General features: G+C 33.8%; 2 protein-coding genes across 15 annotated transcripts in view; one reads left to right on the forward strand and one right to left on the reverse strand.

Moving 5' to 3' along the window:
* The window catches only part of PHC3 (polyhomeotic homolog 3), a 74,142-nt gene that overhangs the window by 9,238 nt on the left and 40,405 nt on the right, over nt 1–24,499 (reverse strand). For 9 of the 14 annotated variants that reach the window (XM_074327752.2, XM_019735371.3, XM_074327789.2 and 6 more), the window contains 6 exons: nt 21,159–21,309; nt 16,822–17,075; nt 13,203–13,362; nt 8,977–9,091; nt 5,259–5,391; nt 4,936–5,167 (listed from right to left, as the gene is read on the reverse strand). In XM_074327752.2, the coding sequence (XP_074183853.2) occupies nt 4,936–5,167; nt 5,259–5,391; nt 8,977–9,091; nt 13,203–13,362; nt 16,822–17,075; nt 21,159–21,309 (1,045 nt within the window). Of the gene's footprint in view, nt 1–1,361; nt 1,489–4,629; nt 4,759–4,935; nt 5,168–5,258; nt 5,392–8,976; nt 9,092–13,202; nt 13,363–16,821; nt 17,076–21,158; nt 21,310–24,499 lie in introns of those variants that run through there. The other 5 variants (XR_002137677.3, XR_002137678.3, XM_019735402.3 and 2 more) reach the window with 5 other exon arrangements.
* On the forward strand, nt 16,946–20,264 carry LOC109449331 (transcription elongation factor A protein-like 2). The gene is given in 3 exon segments (XM_088794099.1): nt 16,946–17,060; nt 18,459–19,527; nt 19,530–20,264. Coding segments are annotated over 2 exon segments (681 nt in total). The 5' UTR covers nt 16,946–17,060; nt 18,459–19,400; the 3' UTR covers nt 20,084–20,264.

The following is a 24,499-nucleotide window of genomic DNA, read 5'->3' on the forward strand; positions in this document are numbered from 1 at the left end:
TGAAAATAAAAGTTAATATGAAATCCAGGTAAAGAAATTTACTTGGAATTCTTGTTCTAAAAATAATATTATAGAAATAGTAAGAGTCAGGTAAAATGTACAGATTGATCAGTCTAGATAAAACATACCTTCAAAAAAAGGACGATGGTGTCACCTCAAAGCATGCCACACATGTAACAAGTTTGGATTAACTAGTTATCAGATGTCATGAACTTATCGTTCCATAAAATATCCTTCACATATAGGTAAAAGGAGTAAAATATAATGTTGTACCATTTAAATAATGATTTAGAAATATTTTCTGATGTACCAGAGCACGACTTTCATTATCATTTGCCTTATTCTAATTTACAATCTTCAATTGCCAAGCATATCTAAAACATTTTTATTGTTGACTCAGAATAGAACCAATGCATCAAGATCGTATCACACAACTCGACTTATAATTTCAACTTCAAATGTTAATGTCACTGGACTCATCTCCAGTTTTGACCAAAAAACCCCATAAATTCTCATTGAAATTTATGAGTTTGCTGGCTAATCTTGCCAAATAACCAATATTTTTGCTCTCAGTCTAAACCAGGTGCTTTAGCAGGTAACAAAAACAATGCTAGCATCTACTTGAACCTCAAACGTTTTTATTATCTACCAAATTTTGCACAGCCAGGTTACTTACTAAACTTCCTCACTAAGGATAAAGAAATCAGCAGGGAAGGTAATTAAGGAACCAAGAGAGGAGAGAATACAAAAATGTAAAAAATCGCTTAGACATTAAAATTATAAAAATGCATTTTAAGAATGCTTAAAGTCTTTACTCAAATCAGCATTCAAAGGGACAAGAAGAAAAACATAATAAAAAACGGAAATGCTTACATTATACCTTTGAATATCACAACTTCGCCGGAATGATTATCTTTCTATTGCAAATGTATCAATCATCCTCTTGTTTATATAAAATAATGATGTCATCCCTACAGCCCCAGCACCAAGCACAAAGTACCGTAGGTGCTAAATGTATATATTTTTTGGATAAGTGAAGGACTGAATGAGTGAATAAACACACAATAAATAGAAAATAAAAAATAGAATCTGCTACAGGGGAGCTATCTGTAAGAGGAATACAAACACTTTTTCTGTATTCAGCTGTGTGGTCATCTTTTCTCTTGGTTAGTTCCTTTGCCAACTTCTCTGTTGGCTATATCTTTCCTGTTTCTTATATAACAGCCAGTTTATCAGTTTCTCTATTTTAATAATTTCACAGACTTTTAAAACATGACCTTTCAAAAGTATCCAATGCAAAATTTTTACGGTTTTTGCACCTTTACCATATAAAATAAACTAGTTAAAATGGGATTACTCACCATAGAAAAGCCCCGTTTCTTTTCCCAGAGGTAGCTCTCAAAACTGGGCAGACAAAACTGACTAATCTTGCATCTAGTTGTGACTTCATCCTTTATATGAAAGAAATAATGTTCTTCTCTCTTCAGTCTTACTTATAAGAGCACAGGAAAGAAAAGAAGAGAGAGAAAGATGGGATAGGACTTACTGAGATTCAGAAAACAGGAGCAATGAGAAGTAATGAGGACCTTAAGAGCTACATTTGGGAATAGAAACAGGGAGTTCTCCATGAGGAAAATATATAGCATGTCTTGTTCCTCTGCACTATGAGATCCCTCTTCAAATGTCTTCTTGTAGGCGGACAGTAAATGTATTAGCAAAATAATAAAGAACAAAAAGTGTTTTGGGAAAAGAGCATGATCAAATATGAATGAATGCATTATCTTCAGAATTTTAGATCACAACTTTCTTAAACCAACCACAAAAAGGGTGGTTATACTATATATTAGTATATATTAGTATGGAAATGAAAAAAATAAAGTAACTTTAAAAAGAAAAAAAAAGCATAAGCAAACATGCTTCCAGAAAATTATTAGAGAAAAATGAATTTTTTAAAAATTGTAGATGTTCATGATACACTGAGCTAAAGTTCTATGAGTTTCTGACATTAGAATCTACTTCTGTAAAATGGCTGGCATCCTAGGGATACGTACAAAACATATCCCATCTGCAGCAACCAGCCAGCCAGCTGGCTTTACATCACCAGAACCAATTACCTGGATGGACGGAGACCTCTGCAGATGGACATGGGTCCCAACTAAATTTTGCAAGCATCCAAGTATTTTTCCAGCTAAATCCACCCCACACAAAAACTGACCTCAGTTAGGTTGGTGAAAAGATACCACCTGCTGCACAATACTACAGAATAATCAAGTCCTAATATTATGAAAACTAGTAAACAGCCATGTTTTTAGATTATTCTTACTTTATATGCCTACAGAGAAACTAGATCTACTGCAGATTCACAGATCCATAAATACAGAATAAACTGATCTTTGCAAAAGGCAGTTCACTGTAGCAAGCAAGAATTAAAGATGTCTGCAATTAACTGAAAATAAAAAGAGTCACTTTGTAGAGAACTTTTTAACGCACAAAGTTTAGAAGAAAATTTTTACTCTGGTTACAGCTCTGAGATTTGGGTGTACTACATACCAGCTCTGGTCCCACCAGGATGGCTGGTTTACAAGATGATATTATACAAAGAGACGAGAACACTCTAGGAGTAAATACAGGCCCTGATAAAAGAGGGAAGCCTATCCTCAACTGGAAAGAAACAAAATATGAGATTATAAAATTTACAAACTTGTTCATTTTATGAAAAAACCTGGCAATAGACTTTCTGGAGGGGGAAAAAAGAACAGCCCTGAATGAGCTGAAAGAGGCTCAAAAAAAAGTTTACAAAGGCCAGAGGAGCATTGAGAAATGAAGATAAAGGCATATTCTGATATGAGATTTTCCTTATGCTACAGGCATTATTCAGAGAAAATCTTTAAGAAAGAAGACAATAATGATCACAAAAATAAGCTCATTATTTAGCCTATCAAAGCAGTTTGGAAATACTACTATTTAATCAGTAAAAGAAAAGCAGACTCTTAAACAGTCCCAAGCAAGTCTTAATCATAAAGCTGTCTCCTTTTAATGAAATGTAATGTTCTCTAAACAACTGGCAATAAAATTTGATGAACTCAGTAAGACAACCATCTCAAGTTATAATAATTTATTTTTTTTACTAGAAACAAGAACTAGACAAAGGAGTTAATCTTTGTTCTAACAAAAGCAGCCAAGAGTAGCCTCACGACAAGTAGATGCTGGGGAAAATTAGAAAATTAGCCCTAAAGAAGAGGACATGAAGTGACAAGACTCAGGTCTATCTATTACGTGTAAATTATTTGTCTCACTACTCTCCTCAATATATGAACCAACCCTCCTCCCCAAAATAAAAGAAACATCCTCCCCTTCCCCCTTCCCCCACCAATGAGAAATCCGGCTAACAGCTCACATGTCCATTTGGAAGACTGAGACTACTTCTGAAGATGACAGAATCAGAGTCTAGCCTAGAGAATCAGTATAGATTCCAGGGTTAATTCTGAAGATATCTAGACTGGTCTAAACTCTAAAATTTATTTCATCAAATATTAAAGCCACAAACAGTAAAGACTTACCATCCTCTAACTCATCAGTTTTAAAGCAGATTCTAAACCCACATAGTCAGCACTTAACTCACACCTAAGTTTTCTTAGGTGTATGCTTAAAAATCTTCCGTTGAAAAATGTAACCCTCCTTAAATAATTTTAAAAGTGACCATATCTTGTTTTTCTAAAAAAAACCCCAACTATTTAGCATTTCTAAAACAATCTACTTAAAAAATAATTTAATAAAATCTCATGGAGTTCTGTATATAAGGTAAAATGGCTAACAGATTTTTTTTTAAAAGCAGTAATACTTCTGAATATACTTTCTTCACTCACATAGCACATTAGCTGTAGGTTTGCTTCTGAAACAGTGGTCACCTTCATAGAAAGGTTAATTAGCAAAAATAGCTGGATTAATTTTAGTTAAGTTCAAAGGGGGAAGTATTTTTCTAGAAAGCTTGTGTCAAGAGAAATGGTATGATTCACAATGAAACCGAAATGGAACAATTTAAAATCTCCTTGTCTTCCATATTCATAAGGCCAAAGTGAATGATAAGATTTGCTGACAAAAAAAGTATATTGTCTAAACATATATAACCGGTGTGGGTCTCGTGAGCAAAAGGTGCAGCTGTCTTTAGTAGCCAACCCCTTGGAAAGTGAATATAAAGGATTATTGTTGCATTAAAGAAAAAAGATAAAAGAACATAAAGACTAAGCTGATGGAAAGAATACCAACATGAGAGAGCAGAAAAACATAAATAAGAAAGTTACCCTCAATATTGGAATGGAATATCATAACTGAATGTTAGTTGTCTACTTAAAAAAAAATCAAATTTCAGAAGTATTCTTGATGTATACTTATTACAAAGAATCAAAGAAGGCAGCTTCCTTTAAAAGAACCAGCTGATTTTTTTAAAAGAAAACAAAATTTTATCATATTCTAAAAGGTTTTAAAAAATTAGTTTTCAAAAATGTAAAAAAAATTATAGCCTCTCTTATTCCTTTTAAAAAAAAGTTAAATTAGGAAATAAAGAGGAAACAGAATAGAAAAATAGAAGAGCAGAAGGGAAGAAGTGTCTGACTCAATCTCTCTACTGACCTCTCGAGAGAAATCAGACTGAAGAGAAGAGAGCACCTTTAATATCTTCACCGGCTGAGATGTCACAGCAGAAGCAGGACTAGTCAGTTTTTATCGACTTGGGGGGGTATGAGAAAACACCCAGTTGTGCTGAGGGAATAAGCAAGAGGAAACAGATCACATTTCAATAGCAAAAGCCATTTAATTAATACATATACATAAGCACTTCTCTAGTCCTTTCGTGCAACAGGTGTGGATGGATCTAACATTATTCCGGTGTGTGAATGCACAAGAAACATCTTAAGGCCAAAGTGCTCAATTACATACCAGGCAAAGAATGGATGAAGGCCCAGACATCATCGACTGTCCATATAGAGGGCTCTGTTTGTGCAACTGGTAGCAAGTCACTGTTTTCAGGCATTTTCCTAATTCTCACATCCCGGAGCTCACGCTCTCTTTCCCGCTCACTCTGTCTGCGCAGACGTGTTGTCATAGCAGATGGCACAGAATCTTCATGAGAAGCCAAGTCTTCTTCTGCAGATGGATAAGTAATTGGAAGCTGGAAAATGTAGTACAAGTAAAATACAGCATTGCACTTCCCTTGCATTTCTGAAAAGGGTATTGTACATTGAAGCAAGGTTTCTACAGACCTGCCTAAGGATATGTTCTCTTGCTGCCCCATCAGGGCCACTTGGACGACGGCCACGATGCCCAAGACTTTGATTATCAGGCTTACGATTCCAACGACTAAGTGCAAATTTTTTAGAACAGCTAACATTGTACCTAAGAAATTCAAGTAAGAAAAAATATTAAGAGATATATGGGACACTCCATTTAGTAGTTAATTATGACTTTAAAGTGAATTTGTGAATCAATAAGTGCCATATAATTCATTAAGGACTATACTACCTCAGAAAGCGAACTATAACGTTCAGTGGATTTACTTATGCTAACAGGCAAAAATTGGCCTCTGCATATATCACAACATAGCTTTCAATATAATACTGGACACCTATAATAAGGTATTGGTATTTTCTCCTAATAACAGCATGATACTGGGAAACTTTCTGCAAAGTAGAGAGGATAACCAATTTTTATAGCAGCAACATAATTCAAGGTTCCAGGAGAAAAAGAAGTTATGGATAAACTATTTAGATATTCATCCAAACTGATATTAGCTCAAGTAATAATTTCTGAAGAGGGATTAATAAAAAGAGGCTAATATAGTTGAGAAGAGGAAATCTCAAAACTGGTAGAAAAAGATTTTTCAAATATAAATGAAATCAAAGAGCAAAAGTGTAAAGTTGAGATTTCAAAAGTACACAAGGAATTCACAGCTCTCACCCTTCAGGAAACCTAAAAATACATAATTCTTTAAATCTGGCTGAAAGATTTTTCTTTTATCAAAATAAATGGTCTAATATTTCTGAATATAGACCTTTATAAGACATAATGACAGCTTAAAAAGAGTCCTACACCATTTATTAGGTTCCAAGGCCCTAGAACAGGGGCAGGCGAACTTTTCATAAAGGGTCAAATAGTAAATATTTTAGGCTTTGTGGGCCATTCAAGTCTCTGTCACAACTAGTCAACTCTGCAATTATAACATGGAAGCAGCCATCGAATAATGAATGAATAATAATAATAATGAATGAGCGTGGCTGTGTTCCAATAACATTGAATTTAATAAGACTAAAATTTTAATTTCACATAATTTTCATGTGTCATGAAATATTCTTTTGACTTCTTTTCAACCCCCTAAAAATTTAAAAACCATCCTTAGAGCAGGGGCCGTACAAATATAGGCAGGCTACAGGAATGACGGCCTGGCCATATGTCACGCGGGGGTGTCATGCAGGGTGTCTAGTCCCGCTCCCTGCATAAGAACGCAGGATATGGTGAAGCCAAAAAGGAACACCCACGGAGCCATAGATAGGGGAGTAATACCACTATAGTCTCGCTGGCAGCTGGGTTGGAGACACCGGAAGCAGGAGCCACAAGATCTGCAACCTGCCATCCACTTCTCTCTGCCAACCCATCTCGCTAGCTGCAATCCTCTCTGCTAACTGCAATCCGCTCTTGCTAGCTCAGCCACCATCTGCTGCTAGCGTAGCAACGGCAGTTACATTAGTGGCCAATGGCTCACTGGTTACAGCTGATGGCCAACTAGCCACAGCTGATGGCCATCCAATCACAGTTGGTGGCCATTTACTACCGGAGTCAGTACCTTTCCACGTGAGGCTGAGAGCCTGGAAACTGCACTCCTGGCTCTGTCCCCACACCCCCTTCCCTAGAAGAGTGAAAAGAAATAATCTAACAAATTTTAAAAAGCTACAGAAAGGCTAAGAAAACATGCAGTTCCTCTTTCTTACACATATAAAACTGCCATCATAATTTATTTTCAAAACTCTTTGGCTCTAAGATAATGTTTCAGAAAAATGACAAGAATAAATCCCAATTAAGTTCACTATTGATAACTGTTCTATGACCAATATACAGATACCAAAATAAATTTTCCTCACCTACATTTTATGACAATATCAGGAGGCAGAAATGAGGAGAACTATGAGAACGAATAGTCTTCCCTCTTCTAAAAATATAAAAAAGAAGAAAGTGTCCTGATGGCCACTTCATTTTACCCTAAAACAATTTAACAAGCTCCTGCTGTGTTAATTATGCTCAGCTGTGGGCTCAGCTCTCCATTCATATCAATTGACAAAACTTCTTTCCCCATTGACTAAAAGAACAGAAAAGAGAAACTAACATTACACTTGCTATTTCATCCGTAAATATTTAGATCTCCAAGACAAACATCTAGGCAGTCAGGTAAACAGCAGCAGCAGTTCTTCTTCCCTGACCTAATTTATCCTCTCCTCTCCACTCTCTTGCCTGCATTTTCCTATGTTAGGACCACTAACCGTCTAAAAAGGTTCCCCTAAAGATGTAATAATGTGATAACTCAGCAATCATCTCTGGGAGAAGAGTGACGGTAGGGTTAAATGTCCTGAAACATTTCTAAATAGTCAAGAAGTTTAAAATATTCTGAAAGGCAGTCTTTTTCCCTCAGAATTTTGAATCGCTTGGAATCAAAGAGCCACTGTTCTTTCTTGTGGTATGTGCAAACTGGAAAACTCCACAGAGTTAAACAAGTCACAATTTGATTAGGACTATCAATAACCTGAAAAAATACCTGAATAACAGATTGACAATTGAGAAGCCAATGAACCCGTTTTCAGAGGAAAATACTTCTATTACTTATTTAATAGTACAATGCTTATACTAAGTTTTACTATTTCAGTGGCACCATGCTAAATAATATGGTCAAGCAAGAAATTCCCTAGATGTATACAATTAAGATCTTAAAACTCTTTTTGGAACAAAGAACAAACTTCAAAATAATCAACCTGTGCATACACGTCATCTTTAGTGATAAACACCTGTATTAGGATTTATTATGTTAACTGTAAGCAAAAAATCAGCCAGACAGTTCTCCAGCAAAATGGGTTTATTCGAGAACAATTAAGAAATTGGAATCCAGTACATGCAACCCTGAGCCACTAAGACTCAGACATTTCTTCCCTTCTGTTCTTCTACTTTTCTATTCTATTTCCTCAACAAAAGAGAGGAAATTCTTTTATATAAAGGAAAAGTAAATTGGGAAGGGTTATCCCAGTTTTCCCTAGTGCCTTTCAAACGACATAGGGCATAAGAGCTCCCCCTTCTGGCCTCCCTACTTCACTGTAAATGAGGTTTCTGTTTATGAATTTTTTACAATTATCAGAATCAGGGTTTTTTTAAAATGTAAACTAAACTTAAGACAAGATCAACGAAGACACTAAAATTTCTTTTGTTATTAATACTGTTTACCTGTAATATTATTATTGAAAGTACAGACTTAGAAAAGACAGACATTTTGGTGATGATGTAACAACGTGGAAAATTTATGCTATAGCTGTCCCACTTAGAAACCTAAAATTAACAGGACATGGTTAAAACAAATGAAAACATTTTAAAGTAAAACAAAGTAAGTCCAGGTATTTCAATATTGATTTAAAAATCAAGCGATAAAACAAATATTGTTTTGATATTCACAGGAAGGATTCTCCTAAGTATATTCTAACCACTAGGATAACGCTACTTCAATACTAGAATATGCTGTGAAACTAATTTTAAGTGTTATGAATATGTAACTTTCACAGAGCAAAACGTTTAATTAAATACCAAAGTAGCTCCAGATAATGCCTATTTGATATTAGTCCTCTCTATTATAGTATCTAGTTTTGACTACTGTTCAACTCTACAAGGGTTCTGGTTTTGGTAGAGTGGTTGTTGGTTGATGCTTTAGGAAATTCAAGAGAATAGAAATACCTTTTGGCACATGACATGGTGCAGAATCGTTTTGACCGCAGAAATTCATTAGCATATCCCATCTTCCCACAGAATTCACACTTGAGCAACTCATTGTCCATTTCTTCTAATGTCTCTAAAAAAGAAGGAAACAAAGGACAAAACTTACAAAAACTGAATTGTGGCAAATTTTCTTTTAGCCTCAACTTTGGTTGGATTCTGCTAGTTCAAACCCTCCAGGAAACTTAAAGGAATGGCCTTTTAACTTTTCAATCCACAGCTACTTTGGCAGGGCAAAAGCTTCCGAAAACAGTCACCTCCACTAATTTCCTCTTTCTCCTGCATTAAAATTTTACAGTTTTCTCTATGTAAATAAGCAATACATTGTAAAGGTTCATTTTTCTAAGAATCCAACATGTCAGAAATATGCAAATAACTTTATTAAGCACTGTAAGAGAAATGAAGATGAATAAGACAAAGTCACTAACCTGAAGGAGGAATACTTTGCAAACACAGTGTGGGGTGGGTATGTTGCTACACCGTGCAATGGAGATACACAGCGGAAAACACTTAATTCTACCCAGAGAACATAAGGATGACTTCAAGAAGAAGGTAACATGTGGATATGTATGGTTTTAGAGGATCATGTTAAATAATTAACATTCTCAGAGATCCACAGTGTACAATAGACTATATAAAGATATATACATCTAATTATAAAAGTGCCTTTTGGTTATATCATAGTAAAACAAAAATCATTCATAATAATCTTTAAAATCTCAAATAGTTCTATAATTTCTAACCTCTGTTCCTTTTTGTCAGGATTTATTCTATTAATTTAGAATGTCCTTCCTCCACCTCTATATCCATAACTTTCTTTGAGCCATTCCACACGACCTAAAGAAACTTCCTACCTAAATCCTCAGATAGTCAGCAGCAGTCACCTGTAAGCAAGCAACTTCATCTTCACAACCCCCAGTTTTCTCATCTGTAAAAAATTTATAATACCCTTCCCAAAAAATTGCAGTGAAGATTACATGAGTGCCCAACAGGTAGTAGGCATAAAAAGTTAAAGGGTTTCATTTCCGATTTTCCACCTAACAACTAAGAGTACCAAGACCTGTAATAAGTGTTTAGGAAATACTTCCATGAAAACTGTAAAATTCTTCAATCCACCATATTTTTCCATTTTCTTGCATCTTCATAATTTCTATGCCAACTCACATAAAATATGCAAAAAAAAAAAAAAAGCACTCTACTAACTAAAGCTTCTCTCTGTGAGCTCCATATGTGCTTTTCTGTTATGCATTTAACCAAGACTTGATAAGATGAAGAAAGGGACTCTGAAATGTAGACCTGGTAACATGTATTCATTAAGTTCAAGCACTCACATTATCCTAGTGTTATCCCAGAAGCAAATGGCAAAGTGCTAAATCACGTGAGGGCAGCAAGAACTAAAATAAAATACTCTGAAATAATATTTGAAGTTCCAGGGGACATCCAAACACATTGTCATGACTCATCAAATCACAAACTGGCAATGGCAAGTGATTATTTTAAGGAAATTATCAAGACTACCTTCATAAGCAAAAGTCATCTATTTAGTAGCCATGAGGAAGAAATAGTCTCAAAACAAGTAAAATAAAAATCGCTTCTTACAGTGACCTAGAGATGGCTTTCACACAGTTGTGGCCCAACAATACATTCCTGGGACCTGATGTCCTAACTTCCAGGAGTATTGTTTTCACTTTGTCATGCTTGTAACTTGATCTGACCTTGAAAAGACTGTACTAGAGACAGAATCTCTTACTCAACCACCACTGACATCAATTCAGCCCCGAGAGTCCAATCCTCAAGTTGTTCCATTTTCAGACTATACTGAAAGTTTTATTTCAAAAGTTTTTATTAATTAACAAACAGTATGCAATACTTGATAACAGAATACCTCACGAATGAGAAGGAAATGTTTTTGCTGGTAAGAGAAGGGAGATCCCAAAGAGGTCTAAGGGTTACAATCTAACAAAAATACAAATCCACAGCCATTAAGTAAGTGACTTCACCGTTTCACCCGATAGCACTTTCCATAAACACTGAAGTCCACTAAGAGAAACCAATTGAAGTAGAATAATAGAAAAACTTTATAAAATTACCTTGGTAAATGAAATTATGAAGTATTTAAAATTTTGGCACATTTTATGTAAAATATCTCCACTATGAAATAGATTAATCACTTTTTACTGAATATATATTTAACATGCAACACTGTAAATTTAAGGTGTACGTGTTAATTTGGTATAATTATATATTATAATGATTGCCACTGTAGCAGTATTTACCACCTCTATCACGTTACATAATTCTTTCTTTTTAGTTGTTGGGATAATAAAGTTTTACTCTCTCAGCAAGTTTCATGATTCTAGTACAATATTGTTGTCTATATTCATTATATTGTGCATTAGACCTTTGTGGTTTATTTACTACTCATTGCATAGATTAATCATCTTTAAATCTTCCTTTTCCTTACTCTCGTATGTTGTCCTATTAAACTACCCTTTGTCTTGTCTTCCATCAATTCTTTCCTTCCTCTTCCCACGACTACAAGTATCAATTACATGCCAAACCTCTATACTCATCCTACAGATAGATGACAAGCAGAGTGTCCAAAATCACTCTTGTTCATGTCACCTGCCTAAAAACCTTCAGGAACCATCCTCTTAACAAGGTAACTCCTCTTTCTTTAGTCGAATACCCAAGGTACTCTAGAATCTCACTGCCAGTCTTACCTCCTTCCCACTGCTCCTCTAACCCAACCTGCTCCTCTTCACTGCCCCCTCCTGAAGTTACCTAGCACTTATACATCCTTTGTGCATTTAGTCATGGTATTCTAACCCGAAACGGTCTTCCTGTTTGTTACATTAAATCTGTGCTTAATCATTTATGGCCCAGGTCAAATCCCATCTTCATAGAAAATTCACTAAGCTGGCAATAAACTCAACCAGTTTTAAGTTCTTACTATCTACATAATTCACTTAAAACTTACTATATGTTCCTCCTTAGTTATCTTTCTATTACAGAGATTCGCTAATTTCCTATTAGATTGAAAGCTCCTCTCAGATTCTAGCACATGCTCTATGTCTATTATATATAAACCACGAGTATCATGAAATATGCTGTGAAGCTTCCTAAGCAGTTTCCCACTTTTCTCCAAAGTGTACACATAAGAGGAACAATATACATGCTTTACAGCCTAAAACTTTCATTTATACACCCCTTGTAGATATAGACAAGATATTCCCTGCACATTCATCTTTACTACTCTTCATCTCAAATGAAAATTTCTCTCAGATAAAATAGTATGCACAATTAAAAGCAAGTATTGGCTAATTAAATGAAATTAAATTCATAATAACAAAAGGCAAAATGTAGGCACTGTCTGGATCCTGATTTGAACAAAGTAACTATGAAAGGACATTATACAATTTATACAATTTTAAATGAAATATGCTAATATATTGAGGATAATTACTTAAGACACATATGTTAATTCACTACTGTAGAGCCCTGACTATACTAAATGTTACACAAATTGAATTGTATCAATTGCAGGGCCACGATCAGAATCAATAAAAGATAAAATATATCATGTTTTCATTTATTTGTATTTGTTTTCCTGTAGTCATTTTGTATACCACTTGACTTTTATGGAATATTCACTATTAGAACAAAGTCTATAAAAAAAGATTCGTTGCCATTAAAGAGATTTAGTGATATTTTTCTCTTTGAACATATTTAATCACCTCTTGATTGAAGAGTACATCCTTCCACCTGATATCAAACATCAGATTATGGAAAGTCTAAAACCAAACATCCCAGAAACTCTCAATTTTTAAGCCAATTCAATAAAATAGTCATTTATTTAAGTCTGCTTGAAAAGACAGAACATTGGTTGTTTTGATGCTAAAATCCTGAATTATTTTCATATATAATGGAGGTTTTCCCATCTACAGGCTTTCAAAAGTCAAACTGACATTATGCAAATTAACACCAATCTTGCTATTTTAATTATTTGGCCATTAAGAGTCTGGTTAACTTTCCCATAATTTTCATCAAATAATGCATTATGAGAATAAAAGTGAATACTTCGAACTGAAAATCTGTGTAGAATAAAAATCCATGTATCCATGTACTGTTTCAAGCAGTAAAAGTTAAAGTTACTTTAAGAGGTATCTTGAGTAAAATCCACAAACCTTCAGCAATCATGTCTTCCATCTCTGTGTCAGATGAATTATCTGCATGTTTTGTATTATTTTGTAGCTCTGGCTGAACACACACAGAATTTATCACCTGATTATCCAAAAGAGGCCTTTTTTTCACAGGCTGTTCTATTAGCAAAGATGAACGACTCACCTTTAAAAGAGAAAGAGAATAAAATGAAATAATCTTTTAAAAGACTTTCAGAAATAAGTTGATTAAAAAAACCTCGAGAAGAATGGTATCTGTGATAATTTGCTTGTTCAGTCGATCAGACCCAGTCATTAAGTACTTTATTGACTGAGAAAAGGTTACACAATCTGGATATAAATACTTTATATTTCAGGTTATTAGCAATATGCTTCAAAGTCTCTGTCAAATAGAACCTACTGTCCTAGTTTGGGCAAGTCGTTACAAAAAAGTCTTTAAAAATCGGTTATAGATTTTGATTAGCTGGTATCCTTAATTTTTTTTCTGTAACAACTTTTAAGATTTATTTTTCATGTACAAAGCTTTTCATTTGTAGGGTTATCTCCTCAGGATAAATTATTATGTGTATTTTAAAGATAAGGGCAAAAAATGGGCAGAGGACATAGACACTTTCCCAAAGACACACAGAAGGCCAACAGACATATGAAAATATGCTCAACATCACTAATCACCACAGAAATGCAAATCAAAACCACAATGAGATACCACCTCACACCAGTCAGAAAGGCTATTATCAAAAAGTCAACAAATAATGTGTTGGTGAGGATGTGGAGAAAAAGGAACCCTTATGCACTGTTGGTGGGATTGTAAATTGGTGCAGCAACTATGGAAAACAGTATGGAGGTTCCTCAAAAAATCTACAACTAGAACTAGCATACAACCCAGCAATTCCACTCCTGGGTATTTACTAAAGAAATCCAAAACAGTAATTTGAAAAGATATACACACTGCTATGTTCATTGCAGTATTATTTACAATAGCCAAGATATGGGAACAGTAGGTGTCCATCGATAGATGACTGGATAAAGAAAATGTGGAATATATACAGAGAATGGAATATTACTCAGCCATAAAAAAGAAGGAAATCTTGTCATTTGTGACAATATGGATAGACCTAGAGGGTATTATGCTAAGTGAAATAAATCAGAGAAAGAAAAAGATTGTATGACTTCACTTATATGTGGAATCTAAAAAAAGCAAACAAAACAAAATAAAAACAGACTCATACGGTAGAAACAGATGAAACGGACAGCTGTCAGCAGGGAGAGGGGTAGGGGAATGGGTGAAAAGGTAAAGGGGAATGTAGTCAATGACATTTTGATAAATGCACAGTGACAGAGGATTACTAGATTTAGTGTCGTGGTCACATACCAAAGTATACAAATATCAAATCACTGTATTGTACACCTGAAACCAATATTAGGTTGGTGCAAAAGTAACTGCAGTTTTTGCAATTTTTAACTTTTTGAACCGCAATTACTTTTGCATCAACCTAATATAATACTGTATACCAACTATACTTAAATAAAGAAATAAACATAAGGGAAGTAATGTTCAAAGTATTTAAGTGATTTTTTAACAAAAGCAGAAACAGGACTACAACTCAAGTCTCCTGATTCTTAGTTCAGTAACCAAATCCACTATAATCACAAAAAAATATGGAAAAAATCCACAAACATTAATATTGAAATCAACAACAAAAAATTAACATGTTCAGTATACTTGGTTATGTCATGAAGAATCCTTGTTTTAAAAATGTTTTTTAGCAAAAACAATCCAGACCAAAAATATTTACTGATTCACTAGCAAACCCTCAGCAAATCTGAAAAAACAAAACCTTATTTAAGAATTCTGGTTAAGTCTCCAATATTTGCCACACATGGTGAATAACATCTTATTAGAAATTTCTACATTTAACCTTAGAGAATAATCTTTTAAATTAAATAATCTTTTAAATTTAAAATAAACTTTTAAATTTTGTTCATTTCAGTTAGTATATTTAATATGTCTCAAGTAAAATTGGTAAGTTATTGCTGAAAAAACTGTAAAATTCAGTGCTGCTAGGGGTAAACACTTCCGGTGTATTAATAAATTTAAATAATCATTCCAGAAAATAATTTAGTAATATATATTGAATCTTATGAATATATATGTAATGTAATGCAATATCTGTACTTCTAGGAATTTTTGCTAAAGAAATTATATAAAATTTGGACACTCTATATACAAAGATATTCCTTTCAGGAGAATTTGAATAGTGAAAAAGGGAAACCTAATTGTCCAACAACAATGGAAGGATTATTTAAACTGGTTGCACATAAAGTGAAATATTATGTAACCTTTTAAAATGTTTCCAAAGTACTATTAATCATGAGAAAATAAAAGCTCAAGATAGTATACTAAGTGAAAGAAGGACTTATAATAATAATCTTGATCAAATGAAAAAAACATACATAAATATACACATTGTGGAATTAGTGGGGATTTTCCTGTATTTTCTGTATTTTCCCAAATTTTCCATTTAAAAAATAATACATATTACTTTTGAAATCTGAAAAAAAATTGTAATTGTAACTAGTAATAATTGATAATAACAGCTATGGCTATTAGGTACCAGGTAGTACACAGAACAATTTATGCATATTTAATCCTTACACAACCCTAACAGCAAAGTATCATCTCCATTTGCCCGATGAGCAAAATGAAGATCAAAAAGACTGCGTGACTTGATAGAGGATAAACAGTCAGCGTGCTGCAGAGTCAGGATCCAAACACTGAGGAGTAGGGAGAAGAGACTGTTCTTCCACTCACTAAATCAGGACTCTTATAGGATAGCCAACGTTAATACACAGACAGTAAACGGAAAACAAAGGCAACTGATGAGGCAACCAACTATCACAATGCTAAATCCTCACTACCCATGAATCTGAAAAATGAGATGATTCAAAGACCTTCAAAATAATCTATTTTGCTTTGGCCACTTGCTTTTGATTTATTTTCTAAGGAAAAAATGCTCATCTCTAGATATTAGCATATAAATTATGTACAGTTAGTCTCAAATTATAAGACTTTTAGTGATAGATATAGCACCCCCATTTTCAGGTGAACATTTTAAAGCATTTAAAAAATCTGAAGACTCAGACTTAAGAATAATGAGAAAATCTATTTGATAATTATAAACCATCAACTGGGTAACTTCAGAATTATTAAGTTATTGGGAAGTTGTTATTTTCTGTACTCAAGTTAAAGTTCACAAAGTGTCACATTATATAAGAAACACCATTTAAAGAAAAATGAACTTTAGGTGTGATTTCAGTCCCCTTAGAAAGAAAAAATAGAAAAGTTTATTTCATTGGAATAAACTTCGAACTACCTTTCTCTAAAAATTATAAAATTGATATCCTTATGTCCTAAAATTTTTCTCCTTAGTTTACACATCTAAATAGCTAGCATAAAATTCTAGAAGTATATTTGGAATATACAAATATATGTGGAGAGATGAATTCTAGATAAAAGAACAACTTTTTTAGAACAAAACTTCAACCTTTGTATTAGCGAATAGACTAAATTTTAAAATAATGTTACATGAATAATTCAAAAGATACAAATTTGCTTGTTACTTACAGGAAATGGCTCCAATCCCTCCTGAATCACAAAGCCTTCAATAACATGGGTCAAGATCTGTGGTTTAACAATGGCTTGTGGAGGTTTGTTTTCTACATTGGGAATGCTACTGGGCATAGACGTACTATTATTACTCCTTGTGGTGGCAGCTGGAAGTAAGAGTGGAGGAGGAGGAACAGAAACATGTGAAGGATCTGAAGGAGATTTAATTACTGAAGCACTGACTGATGCCACAGCAGGTAATTCCACTTGCTCTGGAAAAAAAATCATTTAAAAAAAATCTTTAGCATTCTGTCCAGGCAAATATGAAAGAAAATTCAAGAAAAGTCATTAATAACAATAATAGTTACTATGTGGTGCTTTAAAAAAAACCATTCTAAAATCTTCACGTTTATTACCTCATTTAATCTGCACAATAACTTTATGAAATAGAAACTATTATCCCCACTTTACAGAAGAAGGGGGTAACTTGCTCAGTTATCATTCCAACAGTGGTAAAAAAGAATTGTCCCATAAGACATGAATGTGTTTTAGAATGTCAACTTAAGAATACTGAAATTGTTACTTTTTATAAATGTTTAAGCTACATAGATATTAAGTTCCCTATGTTCCTGTTTACATATTCCACATGGTATGGGGGGGAGTACTTGGAAAGTATACTTAAATAAAAAAGGATCATGAAATCCATAGAATAAATAGATTTTAATGAACTACACAGGTCACATCACCTTTATTTCAAGCAGTGAGTCTAATCCAAATCCATGCGTAAAGGTTCTTTGTTTTGTCTTGTTTTGATAACTCTTCAGAGGCACTGTCTACGTCAGGGGGAACACTGTAGTACACGGCAGTTGCAAAGTGTTGGGCTGAACCACTGTGATTCCTCCCCTTCAAACTCTTGAGGACCACAGTAAGATAAGACCCAACAGCCTGTGGTGGAGACTTGACCTACCCACTCAATAGCTCTGAACCTTTCCTGTCGGTACTAAAGTGGAAAGATGAAACCGGCTGATAGCTAGGAATATCAGTGAGTACACTTATCTGAGAAAAATTTAAAAAGAGCAGAGATGTATGAAAACTGAATCCTAGATAGAAAGAAGTCCCTTTTTTTGCAGGTTAGTTTATTTCATGATTTGATGAGCATTATTCTAACTACAGACCTTGCTTGCTTTTCCCCTCATATACTACAGAAGAAGAATGAGTATGAAGTAAATTACAGCAAGATTCAAAAGTCTACATTGTACTTAGACAATTTAGCCAGAGGGATATGCTTGACAGGATCTCATACTATATTCCTGAGGGAAAATGTGAAGATATTCTTGTGTTCCAGTATTTCAAAAATGTTTAAATGTCCTTCAGTACCATTAGTAATGCTTATCAGGCAATTAAATCACAGCCAAAATGCAAAGTTGGTATCCAGTTACTGTAAACTGCTGTTTCTGTCTTTAAATCAAAATTCCAGAAAAGCTGCAGCAACATATATCCATTCTTAGTATACAGAAACTACAAAGATTTTATACTACAGTTCAATTTTCTTAAATCTATCTTTTGAAATATTATTTTGAATAAACAAAGGCAATAATAAACTTGTCTGAAATATTTTACATAATTTTATTGACTAAATGTTTTCTATTTTTCAGGAAGGGGAAATAGTGGAAGCAAATTGATTTTACCCCTTCTATGCTTCTCAGAGATTCATATTGGTAGTAATGGAATAAAAGCTGGGGAGAACGAAAGGGTTAGGGATGTGGCATGTTGAAGAAAAAAGAGGACAAGTATTGCTTTGGTAGCAAAGTCAATGTCTCATTACAATTTGTTTCCATGCTTGTTATAGTGGTTCTTTATCTGAAACGATCACAAGGGCCAAGAGATATTCAATAGAACAGAATACTAATAACAAAGCCTGAACCAACATTAGCATTATCTGGGTCAAGGGTCAGCAAACTTTCTATAAAGGACAGTATGGTCTCTGCAACTACTCATCTTTGCTGTAGAAGCACAAAAGTAGCCACAGATAACATATGAACAAATTAACATGGCTGTGTTACAGAGAACTTTATTAAAGAACATGGAATTCATACTTCGCATAATTTTCACGACATGAAATATTACTCTTCTTCTAACTTGTTTTTTTCAACTAATTAAAAATTTTAAAACCATCATGGGCCATACAAAAAGAGACAGCAGGAAAGATTTAAAGTGTGAGCTAGTTTGCCAAACCCTGACGTAACTATTGGTAAATTTAAAAAAAACACCAGGTTAGTCACTATTTGGGAGGAAGGAGAATTCCTTAGTAGAAGAAGGGCCTAGAGGAAGACGTGCAAGTGCTGAAGTGGAAGGGACAGAGCCTGCCTCCTGATCCACCAATTACCGAGCCTCACTCTCTCTGGACTCACTGTGATTCAGCCCCTGCCTCAATTGAAAAGCCAAGCGAGAAAACTGAGTTATGTGATTAAATCTTCCACATTGTTTGTTTGGCTTTGAAACATAAGCCAAGGTATCCTGCCGAAGCCCCTTGGGGACTTGGAGCCGATCAGTCAATTCCCTGGCTAGTCAGGTCTACGTGGAGGGGACATCTCAACATGGACAAACTTGGCAATGAAAGTGAAGCAATACCTGAGAACCAAGTAAAGATGGAAAACCAAGAACAACCACAGGATGTGGGAAAGCCAGAAATAGCTTGTACTCTGGAAGACAAGGAGAAGTTAGAAAAGAGGAAAAGGTAGAAAACAAGGGAAAGACAGAAGATGAGGAAATACTTAATGATAAGGATAAGCCAGAGGAGGGAAAGCCAAAAGAAGAGGGAGAGCCAGAGAGCGAAGGAAAACCAGAGAGCCAGGGGAAGCTGGAGAGCCAGGGAAAACCAAAAGAAGGAAATCCAGAGAATGAGGGAAAGTCAGTGAATGAGGGAAAGCCAAAAGAGGAAGAACAACCAGCCAGTGAACCAAGGGCTGCAGTAAAGCGCCCAGCTGGAGATGATATACCCAAGAAAGCTAAAAGAAAAACCAACAAGAGGCTGGCTCAGTGCCTCAAGGAATACAAGGAGGCCATACATGATATGCATTTGAGCAATGAGGAGATGGTAAGAGAATTTGATGAGATGGCTAGGGTAGAAGATGAGGTGAAGAAAACCAGACAGAAATTGGGGGGGTTTATGTGGATGCAAAAAAGTTTACAGGACCCCTTCCACCCGAAGGGCCCAAGGGAGCTCAGGGGTGGCTGCAGGGCCCCACAAAGGGGCTTTGAAGACATTCCTTTTGTGTAGTGTCCCCACAGGCATTTGCCAGGCCTTGGGCTGTATAACCTTAGGCTAATGTTTTGCTTTAGGGTCACTCTCATTATTCAGCTGCAGCCCTCTGTGTTTCAGCAGCAGATTTTCATCCATTGCATGGAAAAATGTCTATGCTGCACTGTAAAACTAAAAAATAAAAGATTGCTGAACCATATGTATGGCCATGAGTCCATTTTTGTAAAGCTGCAAAAATATTTACCTTGTGATCTATGTACAGAAAAAACTCTGAAAGCTGTGTGGACTAAAAGATTAACTGGTTGAAAAAAAACAAAACAAAAACACTAACACAGAATGTATCTTTTTTAGGACCTCCACACTGAGCAATAGGTTATACTAATGTTTTAGTAAAATACCTAAGATTCACAGTCACTTTGATATTGTGAGGAGGAGCAAACAAAAGATTTACTTGAATTTATAAGTAGCACTGAAGTAATGAATAAAAATTTGAGTGCTTAAGCTCAAGAATTTTTTTAATCCATGTCTCCAGTAAGAATTAGTGAGGCTTAATTTAAGTACTGTCTGGGAAAACACAGTGTTAAAAGCATTTATTCAATCTGGATCATAAGCAATTATTAGGAATGTCAGATATAACTTAGAATGCTTTGTGATTTTGGAAAGTATAACTGAAATCTTTTGACAGAACTTTGATTTATTCCAATTTCTAAGCTATAAATAGCTTGACACATGAATCTGAATAGGCACATGAAACACATCTGTACAAACCACTAAAACTTAGAAGGCTACAATGTTTTTCATTTGAGTGGTTCCTCATCAATTGTCCTAATTAGTTCTAATAAAAAAAATCGTGAATTCTAATCCATTCTTTACTACAGTTACATAACAAAGTTATCTAATAGACAAATACATGGTGATGGAAGGAGAACTGACTCTGGGTGGTGAACAAACAATGTGATATATAGATGATGTATTATAGAATTGTACACTTGAAACCTATGTAACTTTACTAACAATTGTCACCACAGTAAACTTTAATTAAAACAAAATTTTTATCTAATAGAAAACTCCCTCAATTTAGATATTTCCTCACCTAACAATGGATGTTCAGAAGTCAAATCTTCTCTCCCCACAGTTATTGCTGCTGGAGACAATGTGGGTGGCGGTGGGGTTCTGTCCATCCGGACACATTCATCTGACTCTTCTGGCATTTCTTCTTCACACACGTCTTCTACTTGATAAACCTGCAACAACAAACCACATGGCCTTAAAATGTTTCTAAAAATACATTTAACAAGGTGTTCCTGACTTAATTTTTAAAAATAAATTCTAAGTGTTTTAAACTTGAAAACAAGGCAAAAGGACTATTTGACAACTTGAAAACAAAACCTTAGAATCCCTCAAATGACGTTTTCATAATACTTGATATTTTAATAAAAGCAAACTGTGGATCAGTATCTAGGCTACAAATCACTAAGGTTTTCAAAAAGGTGACAGCCAAGTCAGGACATATTTTTAATTTTGAGAATTAAAAGAAATGTTTTCATTTTATATACTCTATTTTGGGAAATTACTATTGTTTCCGTGAACTTCCAATTGTCATAAATAAAAATAGATGGTATTTTCCACAAACACACTAAGTAAATCTCCAAAATGACACACAATATATCAGGAAATGTACTGACTTAAAGGACTACATCCCAGGATCCTTATTATATTTATGTGAATTAAAAATTAAATTATGAAAAGTAATGTCTGAGTAGCTACAAAAAAGGTATGCAATTACACCTTTTCTTTATCTTCTAATCTCAAAAATCTAATAATTTTTTACAAGCTAATATCAGGTAAATAGAAAATATCTGTCCTTGGAAATAATACATACAAACACACACACCATTCTAAGCCATTTGAGAAGTTAATTTTAGTTCTTAATATTGTTCCATACTTACAGAGGAAAGTTTTTAATTTAACTACCTTGTTACCCAATGGTAAAGAATATACTTAAGAAGAAAACATGGACTCAAAAAACACTCTAAGAAGGAACCACACAACTAAAAATAATATTATTAATTTTTCATTAAAATTAAGGCTGAATTTTCAAAGTCCACTTCTAGAGACTGACACGGGTATTTTAATTTGCCATCATTTATTTAACCATTACTTTTGAAAAATGATAGGTTACCAAAAAAAGCCACAAAGTAATTTACCTCCTTTCTTTTTATGTACAAAGCTTATTACTTAAATTTACAAAGGTTGTGAAATTTTCAGATTACTTACCCAAACTGATTAATACTTCTAATGAATGTTAAAACAAAAAAATCTTTCAACAACCTTAAGAAAAAACTTTAAGTGATACCTAATATTGTATTTGTAATTGAAAGGGTTTGATGATTTGAAGTACATGTGATTAAATATAAAAATGATCAAGATTTCTGAAACTAGCATAAACCATGTGTTACAAAAAGGACTATGAAGTTTCATCACCAAAGCCATACCTAACAGCAATAGTTCAAAAAAAAAAAAAAAAAGACTAACTTTCTAAGCCTCTACTAAGAAATCTTTTCTTTTGCTTTAAAAAGAATTTCTTTTAATTCTATTGTTACTGGTAATTTTATAGCAAATATATCCAGAGTTGTGATCTAAATCAGCTACTAAGTACGCAACATTTTTAGAAGTATTTGCTCACAACCCTGAATCTGGAAACCTATTTCACCAAGAGAGATTCCTTGTCTCATGTCTGGATCCTCAGAAGTAAAAGTATTTGCTGGTTATTATACAGTGCAACAATGATAGCTGCCAATATCTGCAAATGATAAATTTTTTAAAATGATGATAATGTCTAATACAGGAAAAGTCATCCAAAACAATTATCCTGGAGGTAAAGGAAAAAGAAAAAGACCTTCTAGTGAGGGGCATCTACTGTAGTGGTTACCTTAATTCGGTTGGAGTGGTGGAGATGCTGATTCAGAGGTAATTAAACTAGTATGGATTTATCAACCAGTTCAATTGTATCTGTGTAGTATTCCTTTCTTAGATATTACTTTCCTCTAAAGATCACTGTCTTTTCTTAAAATGTTGAAACTCTGGTTAATATTAATGCGTCACAAGTTTTTCAAACACCTACTACAGTACCTTTTAAGGAATCAAAGTTTGATCGTGCATACATTCTGATTTTTTAAAAATAATGAGTTTTAAATTATAAAAAGAGGCATAACATAAATAGCATATTCTGAAATAATCCATCAAAGAATACTATATACTGCTATACAAAACTGTATAATACTTTTCATTCTAAGCCTAAATATATATACTTTCTTCCAAATCTTCCATGTAAAGACAAAATGAGTTAATGAATAGAAGTAGGCAAAAACAGATCTATCACGATCAGCATAAAATCTAAATGCAACAACTAAAATATTGACTGCAGCAAAGCAGAGGTTTCGCTCACAAGATCATTAGGAAACTGCACATCACAATTTCTGTTTAGCTCTTAACTACAGCTATTCTAAAACTAGCAATGCCTGCCAAACTTACTTTAATGAAGTATATTAATCTAATCTGTCTCTCTTTCCTAAACAAACCTTGGAACATTTATTAGTTCTAAAGTATCTATTCTCGCCACATCTTATCATATCCAAATGTCAATGAAAAATCTTAGTTTCGTATATATACCTTTTTAAAACCATACTGATTTTACTGATAATTCACTTATCTTTCAAAATTTCACATCTCTTAAGAAGTAAATATATCTCTATACCTTTAAATATTTGAAACAACCAAGAAATTGTGAAGAAATGAGTAATTCGTGATGAAATTCAATTTGATTAAAAAAAGATTTGATCAAAGGTAATAAAAGAAAAATATAGCAATTTAATAAATAGGCTGTGGTACTCAAAGAAAGATAACATGGAAACATTGATAGCAAGTATGACCGTACCAGTAATAGCAGAGGAAGTTGCTATTTTCATGGGGAAAAACAACTTCCAAAAATTAGGTAACACATTTTTTTAAAAAACATTTTTAAAGAGATAACAGGAAGTAACAAAATAAAACTTTAAATATTTTAAGTTTTATTTAATAAGTTACTATGTTTTTGATATTTCTATCCCAAAAATGTTCCTTCAAAGTTTACCCTAAGAAAAACAATTAGAAAAACATAAAGCATATAAAGACATTTAATTTTGTACTTGTTAAAAACCAATTCACCAAACTAGAATGTGAGAATACAAATTTAAATTAAATTTGATTTCTTTGAAGGTACTGTACATTTCAGTCTGTTTGTGACAATATCCATTGTAAATTCTTCAAAACTCCATTAAAAGAAAAGACATAACAGAGACATAATTGAATGACAAACTTATTTCTAGATGCCCCTTTTGTTTTGTCAAGTTCTGTTTTTAATAAAAGTGAGTAGGAAGTGGAATTCAATCTCTT

Source organism: Rhinolophus sinicus, chromosome 17 (assembly GCF_057876585.1).
Source record: "Rhinolophus sinicus isolate RSI-liver-muscle chromosome 17, RSI-T2T, whole genome shotgun sequence".
NCBI lineage: Eukaryota > Metazoa > Chordata > Mammalia > Chiroptera > Rhinolophidae > Rhinolophus > Rhinolophus sinicus.